Source organism: Eulemur rufifrons, chromosome 16 (assembly GCF_041146395.1).
Source record: "Eulemur rufifrons isolate Redbay chromosome 16, OSU_ERuf_1, whole genome shotgun sequence".
Classification (NCBI taxonomy): domain Eukaryota; kingdom Metazoa; phylum Chordata; class Mammalia; order Primates; family Lemuridae; genus Eulemur; species Eulemur rufifrons.
This window is the reverse complement of record NC_090998.1, coordinates 39,284,430-39,296,587: the sequence shown is the minus strand read 5'-3', so window position 1 is coordinate 39,296,587 and position 12,158 is coordinate 39,284,430. Positions and strand designations below refer to the sequence as shown.

Here is a 12,158-nt window from a genome sequence, read left to right as displayed (position 1 = left end):
GACTTACTGTTCAGCCTTCTGTTCCAAGCCTCTTCCTTTTTAATTTCTTCATAGAGAAAAGCCCCAGAATGGTTGTGTGAGATACCTATATTCCCCAATAGTTTTATATGGAGTATTTACCTAATATTATATGCTTATATGATTATAATTATTAATCTTTCTGCATAAAAGTAATTTTTTTACTCTCTTCAAGGTGCCATTTTGTCTGAGATGACTGTAATTGATATTGATGAACACCACCAATGGATAGCACAAATGGAGATGTTACCAGACACATTAAAAGCTATTGAAAACAATGTGAAGTTACTGAGTAGATTCAGTACATCTTTCCTTGAAGAAAAGAAGAAACAAAAGAAAAAAATATGTAAGGATGTTTTATGACTTTGGAAATGGAGTTTGACTTTTTCTAAAAAAAAAAAAAACAGCTTTATTGAGGTATAATTTGTATAAATGTTAAGTGAACAATTAAATGATTTTCATTAATTTATAGAGTTTTGCAATGATCACCACAATGCAGTTTTAGAACATTTCCATTATCCCAAAAAGAGCCCTCATGCTCATTTTTAGTCAATCCTCATTCCCACCAGCAGTCACAGACAGCAGTCTATTTTCTGTCACAATAAATTTGCTTTTTCTGGATATGTCATATAAACAGAATCATATTATATGTAGTCTTTTATGTCACCTTTCTTTCAATTAGCATAATGCTTTTGGCCTTCAGCCATGTTATAGGATGTATAAGTAATTTCTTCCTTTCTATGGATAATTGTATAGTTGCTTAAGAAATCTTTAAGAAAGGAAAAGGATAAAATGTTTTTACTGTCTTTTTTGTATTTACCTACACTTACTGGTGCTCTTTATTTCTTTGTGTGAATTTGAGTTATCCTTTGATGTCATTTCCTTTTGACCTGAAGGGTATCTTTAGTATTTCTTGTAAGGCAGGTCTGTTAGCAATAAATTTTCTCAGTCATTGTTTATCTGGAACTGTCTTTATTTCACCTTCATTTTTAAATAGACCTTATGTTTTGGAGCAGTTTTAGATTTAAAGAAAAATTGAGGAAAAAAATAGAGTTCCTATTTATCTCCCCAGCATTTCCCCTGTTATTTTTTTTTCTTGGCTCCTTAGCTAGGCAATCCCCTACTATTAGTATCTCCCATTAGTATATACATTGTTACAATTAACAAACCAATATTGCTACATTATTAACTAAAGTTCACAATTTATTATAATGTCCCTTTTGTGCTTCAGGATCCCTCAGGGTACCACATTACATTTATTGTCATGTCTCCTTAGGCACCTCTTAACCGTGACAGTTACTCAGACTTTTCCTTGTGTTTAATGTCCTTGACAGTTTTGAGGAGTACCAGTCAGGCATATTGTAGGATGCTCCTCTACTGGAATTTGTCTGATGGTTTTCTCATGTTAAGCCTGGGGTTATGGGTTTTTGGAAGAAAGATCACAGAGCTAAAGTGCCACTTTCATCATATCATATCAAGGATACTTTCTAATGATTTATGACTTGATGTTGACATTTATAACCTGGCTAAGGTAATGTTTATCAGGTTTCTCCACTGTAAAGTTATCCTTTCCCTTCCTTTCCATACTGTACTCTTTAGAGGGAAGTCTGGATGCAGCCCACACTTAAGGAATGGGGCGTTATGATTTACTTCCTTTAGAATGGAGTGTCTACATAAATTATTTGAAATAGTTATACATGGGAGATTTGTCTCTTCTCTCCCATTTATTAATTTATTCAATTATTTATATCAAAATGGACTCATGAATATTTATTTTATACCTTGGGTTATAATCCAATACTAGTTTACTTTCTTGCTCAAATCATTCCAGCTTTGGCCATTGGGAGGTCTTTCAATTACTTCCTTTGCCCCTTTGACATACTCGTATCAACGTGGGTTTTTTGTTTGGTTGGATTTTTAGCACTTCCTTACTTTCTGTATTCCAAGACACTTCAGACTCATCCTGTATATTTCCTGTCCTAGTCCTATAATCAACCATTTCTCCAAGGATTTCTGGTTCCTTTTATTGGAGAATAGTATTAAAAACCATTGTCTGGGTGCCAGGTGTGCTCATTGCTACTGGGGTTTTATTTCTTTTAGGCTTTCTCAGCTGACAAAGCAAAGAAATATACATATATATACTAAACCATGAATATACACATATCTATAAATATTTCTGTACATAACCATCTGTAACTGTATTCAGCCAAACACGAGTCTTTACTGATGTCTCCAACTCTAATCCATTACCACATGGACCATCCTAGTTTCCTCCCGTTGCTTATTTGTAAATTCCCACTCAAACAAGGAGAAACCTGGTTTTCCACAACCTGCCATCTACTTACTTAATTATTCAATTCCAGTTTACATAAATAGCAGTGTCACAATTGTTAACCCATACTCCCATGAGAAATAACTCTATCAACTACAGTATAGTGCTTATGTGTTGTTCCTTTAGTTTTGTAGACTCAGCTGGGCATTGGTGGCTCATGCCTGTCATCCCAGCACTTTGAGAGGCTGAGGCAAGAGGATTGCTTGAGCCCAGGAGTTCAAGGCTACAATGAACTATGATCGTGCCACTGCTCTCCAGCCTGGGCAACAGAGCAATACTCTGTCTCTAAAAAAAAAAATAAAATAAATAAAAATTAAAAATTGAAAAAATAATAAAAAATAAAGATAAAATTTAGAAAGTGGTTTTATAGACTTCATTCTTTTCCAACATTACTTAGCTCAGTACCTTCCCTCTACCCCACCCCTTCATTGAGGTTGTATGATGCATTTCTGGTACATTACAGTCTCTTGCCACAGTCTGCATTTATTCCTGGAATACTTTGACTTCTAAATGATTATTTCTTAAAATTTGCATACATTAAGGTTCACTCTTTGTGCTGTAGAATTCTATGGGTTTTGACAAATGCATATCATCATGTATCCACAATTAAAGTATCATACAGAATAATTTCTCTATCCTAAAAATCCCTGTGTTTTACTTACTTATCCTTCCCCTCCCTCTCTGAGCACCTGGCAACTACTGACTTTTTAACATCTGTATAGTTTTTTTCAGAATGTCATAATTGGAATCATGCAGTATGTAGTTTTTCAGACTAGTTTCTATCACTTAGCAATATACATTTAAGGTTTCCTCATATCTTTTTGTGGTTTAATAGTTCATTTTTTTTCTTGCTGAATAATATTCCATTGTACAGATGTACCATGTTTGTTTATCCACCTATTGAAGGACATCTTGGTTGCTTCCAGGTTTTAGTGATTAGGAATAAGATGCTATAAACATTTGCAAGTTTTTTGTGTGGACATAAGTTTTCAAATCAATTAAGTAAATACTGAGGAGCACAATTTGAGGATTATATCTAAGACTATGGTACTTAATAAGTAACTTTGTAGGAAATTGCCAAACTGTCTTTCAAAGTAGCTTTACCATTTTTCATTCTTATCATCAATGAACAAAATTTGCTGTTGATCCACATCCTTGCCAGCATTTGGTATTGTCAGTTCATCAGATTTTTTGGATTTTAGCTATTTTAATAGGTGTGGAACAGTATCCCATTGTTGTAATTTGCAATTCCCTAATGACAGATGATGTTGAGCATCTTTTTTTTTTTTTTTTTTTTTTTTTTTTTTGAGACAAAGTCTGGCTCTGTTGCCTGGGCTAGAGTGCCGTGGCGTCAGCCTAGCTCACAGCAACCTCAAATTCCTGGGCTCAAGCAATCCTTCTGCCTCAGCCTCCCGAGTAGCTGGGACTACAGGCATGTGCCACCATGCCCGGCTAATTTTTCTATATAAATGTTTTTAACTGTCCATATAATTTCTTTCTATTTTTAGTAGAGACGGGGTCTGACTTTTGTTCAGGCTGGTCTCAAACTCCTGACCTCAAGGGATCCTCCCACCTTGGCCTCCCAAAGTGCTAGGATTATAGGCGTGAGCCACCGTACCTGGCCTTGAGCATCTTTTCTATGCTTATTTGCCATCTGTATATTTCATTTCTCACCTTCATTATGTGAAGAATAGTTTTTCTGGATACAGAATTCTTGATTAACAGTCCTTTTCTTTCAGTACTTTAAATATGTCATTCTAAAAAAAAAAATATGTCATTCTACTGCTTCTGGCCTCCACTGTTTATGATAAAAAGTGAGCTGTTGAACTTACTGTGGCTCCCTTGTGCTTGATGAGTCTCCTTTGATTGTGATAAGTCATTTTCTCTTTCTGCTTTAAAGATTTTCTCTTTGGGTTTCAACAGTTTACCTATAATATGTTTAGGTATAGATTTTTTTGGTGTTTATCCTACTTAGAGTTCACTGAGCTTCTTAAATATGCAGATTAGTGAGACCCTGTCTCTACTAAAAAAAAAAAATAGAAAGAAATTAGCTGGACAACTAAAAATATGTATTAAAAAAAATTAGCCAGGCATGGTGGCACATGCCTGTAGTCCCAGCTACTTGGGAGGCTGAGGCAGAAGGATTGCTTGAGCCCAGAAGTTTGAGGTTGCTGTGAGCGAGGCTGACGCCATGGCACTCTAGCCCAGGCAACAGAGTGAGACTCTGTCTCAAAAAAACAAAAAATGCAGAATAATATTTTTCATTAAATTTGGGGTGATTGGGCCATTATTCTTTAAATATTTTTTATGACTCCCTTCCTTCTCTTCTCCGTGGACTTCTATTTTTAGTAGAGACGGGGTCTCACTTCCAATACTTGTGCATTGCTATGCTTGATGGTGTCTACTATGGTCTGAGCGTTTGTGTACCCTCAAAATTCATATGTTGAAATCTTGTATTAGGAGATGGGGCCTTTGGGAGGTGATTAGGTCATAAGGTCATGAATGGGATTAGTGCCTTATAAAAGAGGCCCAAGAAAGATCCTACACCTCTCCCACCACCTGAGGTTAGTGTGAGAATACAGCTATCGATGAGGAAGCAGGCCCTCACCAGACGCTGACTCTGCCTTGATCTTGGACTTCCCAGCCTCCAGAACTGTGAGAAATAAATCTGTGTTGTTTATAAGCTCCCCAGGTTATGGTATTTTGTTATAGCAGCCTGAACAAACTAAGACAGTGTCCCACAAGTCTCTGAGGCTTTAGTTATCTTTCTTCATTCTTTTTCCTCCCTACTCTTCAGATTGGATGATCTCTATTAATCCAGGATCAAGTTTGCTGATTATTTTCTTCCATCATCTTAAATCTGCTATTGGGCCCTTCTGGTGAATTTTTCATATTAGTTGAATGTACTTTTCAACTCCAAAATTTCTACTTGGTTTTTCTAATTTTCATCTGTTTACTCATATGCTCTGTTTGATGAATAATTGTTATCATTTGTCATCATATTTTCCTTTTATTTTTAAATATGGTTTCCTGGCCGGGCGCGGTGGCTCACGCCTGTAATCCTAGCACTCTGGGAGGCCGAGGTGGGCAGATCGTTTGAGCTCAGGAGTTCGAGACCAGCCTGAGCAAGAGCGAGACCCCATCTCTACTAAAAATAGAAAGAAATTATATGGACAGCTAAAAATATATATAGAAAAAATTAGCCGGGCATGGTGGTGCATGCCTGTAGTCCCAGCTACTCGGGAGGCTGAGGCAGTAGGATCGCTTGAGCTCAGGAGTTTGAGGTTGCTGTGAGCTAGGCTGACGCCACGGCACTCACTCTAGCCTGGGCAACAGAGTGAGACTCTGTCTCAAAAATAAATAAATAAATAAATAAATATGGTTTCCTTTAATTCTTTGGACATATTTATAACAATTCTTTTGAAGTCTTTTTTCTGATAAGTCCACCATCTGGGCCCCCTCAGAGACAATTTCTGCTGACTGCTTTTTCATCCCTGTGTATGGGTCACATTTTCCTATTTCTTTGCATTTTATTTTATTTTTTTTTTTTCTTCTTTGTCTTTGCATTTTCTTAGTGTTGAAAACTGGACATTTTAGATAATACCATATGGTAGCAACTCTGGATTCTCCAGGGTTTATTTTTGTTGCTTTTTGTTTTTTTATTGAATTGCCTGGACTAATTCTATGGAATCTCTTTCTCCCACAGTGTGAAGGCACTAATATCTCTGCTCAGTTATTTATTTATTTATTTATTTATTTATTTTGTCTGAGACAGGGTCTTGCTCCATTGCCCTGGCTAGAGTGCTGTGGCATCAGCCTAGCTCACAGCTGGCCTCAAACTCCTGGGCTCAAGCCATCGTCCTGCCTCAGTCTCTCAAGTAGCTAGGACTACAGGCGTACACCACCACACCTTGCTAATTTCTTTCTATTTTTAATAGAGACAGGGTCTCGCTCTTGCTCAGGCTGGTCTCAAACTCCTGACCTCAAGAAATCCTCCTGACTTGGCCTCCCAGAGTGCTAGGATTACAGGCGTGAGCCACCACACCTGGCCTCTGATCAGTTCTTTTTTTTTTTTTTTTTTTTTCCATGTTTATTTTTATTTTTTAAGCCTGATTTCTAGGGGATCATCCTTGGGTCAATTTAGCTTTGTGGTCAGTTAGTGATTGGCTGATCATTGAGTGATTCCAGTAAGGCTTCCACTCTTTGGTAATGGATCTGTGTATGGGTTAACTGTTTCTGACAATGCCCTTGGCATGGTTTTTTCCCATGCTATTTCTCCAAATCAAGTCATCCCCCTCAGGCAGTAGAGTTGTCAGTCATCACAGCTTGCCTCACTCTGATAGAACTTCCAGGTCATAGATTTGGGGGTTGAGGCTGGAAGCAGCTACTGGGTAACAGACTTTCACTGTTTTTTTTACTGAGGTACAGTAGTTTTTCTTAAATAAATGCTTCTCAATTTGTTGTATGCCTTTGGTCAATTTCCAAAGTCCTAAAATGATTGTTTTGATAGTTTTTCTAGTTTTACCATTTTTGGGAGGGGGATGCTGAATTTCTCATTCATCCATTCTAGAAATCCTTCCAAATGTCTATCTTTTGTCTGTTCATTTATGACTCTTTTGAAAGATCCAAGATTAGCTTTGATTCAGAAAAGGAAGAAAAGAGAGACAGGAACCCAAGAAAGAAAATAGAAAGCACTAAGCATAACCAAAGCCTGAAGAAAGTTTTGGCTTACACTATATCTCATTCCAAACTTGTAACTAAAAGTAAGTTGAAGTTACAGCTGAGTTCATGTCCTAAACTCTGTAAGCAGAAGTTCTAGGTGATTGCGGGGAGTCATTCTTTTTAAAATAATACTGTTTATTTTGGAGCTAAAGTTTTTTGATGAATCTTTAACCTATAGATATCCATTAGTTTAGACTAAATTCCTTAGCCTTAAACATAGATAAAGCACAATGCAAAAGAAAAAATGCAATCTCATTATTTTATGCTTTTTTCTTTCAGTAACTAGAGGTACTCTATGGAAAACTTGGAAAGAAAGAGTTATAAAGCGACCTGCAGCAGCGCATGCTTTAAGGCCAGATCAGATGATTAGTGATCAATTTACAACAAATATAAAGATTTCAGAAATCCAAGATATGCTACAGGAACTCATAGGCACTTCAATGTTCAATAAATTGGAAAACAATGCTATTAAATATATATCATCAACAATAATAAACCTTTCTAAAGCTTTGAGTTTGCTAAATGATGAATTAAAAGTTGTTAACTTCCAAAGTGCCAATATATACGTAGATGAGTCAAGCGATAAAGAAAAAGAGCTCTTCCTGAAGATGATACAAGATCTCAGTGAAGAAAATGAAATGCTTCAGCAGAAACTTCAAGATGCAGAAGAAAAATATGAACAATTTCTTCAAACCAAAGTTGTTACAGATCGCCAAATATATACAGCATTGCCCCCATCATCAACCTCGAAAACGTTACCTGGACCTTCTTCACAGTCATCCACTGCCATTATCAAAGCTGGTGACATAGACGACAATATGGAACATATTTTTGCCAAAGAATTTGAAAATACTATAGATGAAGCCCCCAAAAAAGTGATCAAAAGCTCTCGGAAAAAGTGGGCCTCAGCTCTTTCACATATAGGCCAACCTGAAATGATTCCAGGTTTACCTGAAAAACAACAACCTTTACCTGAAAAAAAACAGAAAGAGCCTCCTGAAGATGATGTCTATCAAAAAGATGAGACTGACCAGTATCAATCACAGAAAAGGAAGTACACAAAAGGCTTATATGCCAATGAAACCTCTAGATCAAATCTGAGTGATAATAAAAGTGAACAAAAAGTTTCAGAGGACAAACCTAATCAATATTCTGAGCTACAAGCACTGGAAAAGAAAAGAAAGGAAAGGAAATTCTTTTCTGAGGCCAAATCAAAGTCACCCACTGAATCACAAAGCCAACATTTCCTTTTGACTGAAACAAAGAGCCAAGGTGGCAAAGATGGAACAAGTAGTATGTGGGAGCAACTCAGGAAAGTCAAACATGAATATTTATCTGCCAAAAGCCCAATTTCATCGGAGATTAAAGTGCAGCCCACCACTGAGTCAATGGACAAAGAGAGCAAAAGTGAGGTGAGTAGCCTAGTAGAGCTACTCAAGAAGACTCAATCAGATTATACCTCTGAGTCACAGAAAGAGAAAAGAAAAACTAAAAAACACCATATCTCTTCAGAAAGTACCCTAAGCAAAGAAGAAAAAACCAAAAAGAAGGCAATTTTAGCCTTCACCAAAAAAGCTGAGACTCCTCAACTTGTTAAATCACACTCAAGAATAGCAAAAGAGTCTTCAGAATCTACCAGAGCTCTAGAAAGTCAAGATGACAAAAGTGAACAGAGTAACCTAGAAGAATTTCAGAAAGCCATAATGGCTTTCCTAAAAGAGAAAATTGATAACATAGGAAAGCCTTTTGATAAAAAGACTGTGCTGAAGGAAGAGGAGTTATTAAAAAGAGCAGAAGTTGAAAAATTGGGAATCATAAAGGCAAAAATGGAGGAATATTTCCAAACAGTGGCTGAAACTGTGACTAAAATCTTGAGGAGATACAAAGATATGAAAAAGGAAGGACAAGTTGAAGAGAAACTTATGAAACAAAAAAAGATAGTCTCATTTATGCCAGAATTGCATTTTCAGAAGTCACCAACTAATGCGAAGTCTGAAAGTAGTACCTTCCCCTTGTATGAGACCACAGATCCAGTAATTCACAATTTACTACAAATGATCTTGGCTGAAACAGAAAGTGAAAGAGATGTTCCAACAGGCTCAGTAGTAGGGAAAGACCACAAGGAGAAGAAAAAACAAAGGCTGGAGGGATATTTGCAAGAGGGTCAAGAAAAAATGTTTGGCATAAGTCTCAAACACCAGTTGCCAGAAAAAAGAAATCTTTCAAAGGAGAGCTATGAGAAGATAGATAATAACTTGGAGGAGAAAAAGGCACAGCTCCAGATGGAGGGAAAGCAAGCACAACAGAAGCAGAAAGAGGGGCAGGACGAAGTGTCGAAGAAACAGCAAAAACAGAGGGCTCAAAAGCAGATTGAGCAAGATGAGCAGCAAAAGCAAACGGGAAAGGAGGAAGAAGAGCATCAGAAGCCTGTGCAGCAGCAGATGGAAGCATGGAAGCAAAAAATGAAAGAGCAAGGAATACTCTTCGAAAAGGAGAATGGAGACACAAGGCAGGTTCAGAAGGACATGAGACATCTGGGGCTGAAAATGAGAGGGGAGAAAGAGAAGGAGAAGCAGAAGACAAGGAGAGAGGTAGAGGATCTCAAAAGGCAGAGGCAGAATGAAGCAAAGGATCAGATGAAGACTGAGGAGGAAAAGCCTGAAGAGCTAGTACAAATGGTCACCCAAATGCCAGTGGCATCGTCTCCCAAGTTGCACAGATTATTGGAAGATGTATATGAAGGAAAAGAGTTCCATAGGAATCTGAGGACTTCAGAGATTTTTCCTGATCAAAAGAACTTCATAACAATACTTCCAACCACTTCCACACAATCCTCCCCATCTGAAGCCCTTCCCATTTCTGGACAGTCTCTGACAAAGAGCATTACTCTCACCCCACAGCAGGCCCGGGCTCAGGGGATCACTCTCACCCCTCAGCAGGCCCAGGACGTGGGGACCACTCTCACTCCCCAGCAGGCCCACACTCAGGGGACCACTCTCACCCCCCAGCAGGCTCAGGACCTGGGGATCACGCTCACCCCTCAGCAGGCCCAGGACCTGGGGATCACTCTCACCCCCCAGCAGGCCCAGGACCTGGGGATCACCCTTACCCCCCAGCAGGCTCAGGTTCAGGGGATCACTCTCACCCCTCAGCAGGCCCAGGACCTGGGGATCACTCTCACCCCCCAGCAGGCCCAGGACCTGGGGATCACTCTCACCCCCCAGCAGGCCGAGGACCTGGGGATCACTCTCACCCCTCATCAGGCCCAGGACCTGGGGATCACTCTCACCCCCCAGCAGGCCCAGGACCTGGGGATCACTCTCACCCCCCAGCAGGCTCAGGTTCAGGGGATCACTCTCACCCCCCAGCAGGCCCACACTCAGGGGACCACTCTCACCCCCCAGCAGGCCCAGGACCTGGGGATCATGCTCACCCCTCAGCAGGCCCAGGACCTGGGGATCACTCTCACCCCCCAGCAGGCTCAGGTTCAGGGGATCACTCTCACCCCTCAGCAAGCCCAGGACCTGGGGATCACTCTCACCCCCCAGCAGGCCCAGGACCTGGGGATCACTCTCACCCCCCAGCAGGCCCAGGACCTGGGGATCACTCTCACCCCCCAGCAGGCCCAGGACCTGGGGATCACTCTCACCCCTCAGCAGGCCCAGGACCTGGGGATCACTCTCACCCCTCAGCAGGCCCAGGACCTGGGGATCACTCTCACCCCTCAGCAGGCTCAGGTTCAGGGGATCACTCTCACCCCTCAGCAGGCTCAGGTTCAGGGGATCACTCTCACCCCTCAGCAGGCCCAGGACCTGGGGATCACTCTCACCCCCCAGCAGGCCCAGGACCTGGGGATCACTCTCACCCCTCAGCAGGCCCAAGACGTGGGGATCACTCTCACCCCTCAGCAGGCCCAGGACCTGGGGATCACTCTCACCCCCCAGCAGGCCCAGGACCTGGGGATCACTCTGACCCCTCAGCAGGCTCAGGCTCAGGGAATCACTCTCACCTCCCAGCAGGCCCAGGACCTGGGGATCACTCTCACCCCTCAGCAGGCTCAGGCTCAGGGGATCACTCTCACCCCCCAGCAGTCCCGGGACCTGGGGATCACTCTCACCCCCCAGCAGGCCCAGGACCTGGGGATCACTCTCACCCCTCAGCAGGCCCAGGACCTGGGGATCACTCTCACCACCCAGCAGGCCCAGGACCTGGGGATCACTCTCACCCCTCAGCAGGCTCAGGTTCAGGGGATCACTCTCACCCCCCAGCAGGCCCAGGACCTGGGGATCACTCTCACCCCTCAGCAGGCTCAGGTTCAGGGGATCACTCTCACCCCCCAGCAGGCCCAGGACCTGGGGATCGCTCTCACCCCTCAGCAGGCCCAGGACCTGGGGATCACTCTCACCCCTCAGCAGGCCCAGGACCTGGGGATCACTCTCATCCCTCAGCAGGCTCAGGTTCAGGGGATCGCTCTCACCCCTCAGCAGGCCCAGGACCTGGGGATCACTCTCACCCCTCAGCAGGCTCAGGTTCAGGGGATTGCTCTCACCCCCCAGCAGGCCCAGGACCTGGGGATCACTCTCACCCCTCAGCAGGCTCAGGTTCAGGGGATCACTCTCACCCCCCAGCAGGCCCAGGACCTGGGGATCGCTCTCACCCCTCAGCAGGCCCAGGACCTGGGGATCACTCTCACCCCTCAGCAGGCCCAGGACCTGGGGATCACTCTCATCCCTCAGCAGGCTCAGGTTCAGGGGATCGCTCTCACCCCTCAGCAGGCCCAGGACCTGGGGATCACTCTCACCCCTCAGCAGGCTCAGGTTCAGGGGATTGCTCTCACCCCCCAGCAGGCCCAGGACCTGGGGATCACTCTCACCCCTCAGCAGGCTCAGGTTCAGGGGATCACTCTCACCCCCCAGCAGGCCCAGGACCTGGGGATCACTCTCACCCCTCAGCAGGCTCAGGTTCAGGGGATCACTCTCACCCCCCAGCAGGCCCAGGACCTGGGGATCACTCTCACCCCTCAGCAGGCTCAGGCTCAGGGAATCACTGTCATCCCCCAGCAGGCCGGGGACCTGGGGATCACTCT

General features: G+C 42.5%; 1 protein-coding gene across 1 annotated transcript in view; it reads left to right on the top strand.

Annotated features, from left to right (window-relative positions):
- The window catches only part of FAM186A (family with sequence similarity 186 member A), a 60,535-nt gene that overhangs the window by 30,837 nt on the left and 17,540 nt on the right, over nt 1-12,158 (top strand). The window contains exons 3-5 of the mRNA XM_069491866.1: nt 194-364; nt 7,352-9,975; nt 10,624-12,033. Coding sequence (XP_069347967.1) covers nt 194-364; nt 7,352-9,975; nt 10,624-12,033 — 4,205 coding nt within the window. The remainder of the gene's footprint in view (nt 1-193; nt 365-7,351; nt 9,976-10,623; nt 12,034-12,158) is intronic.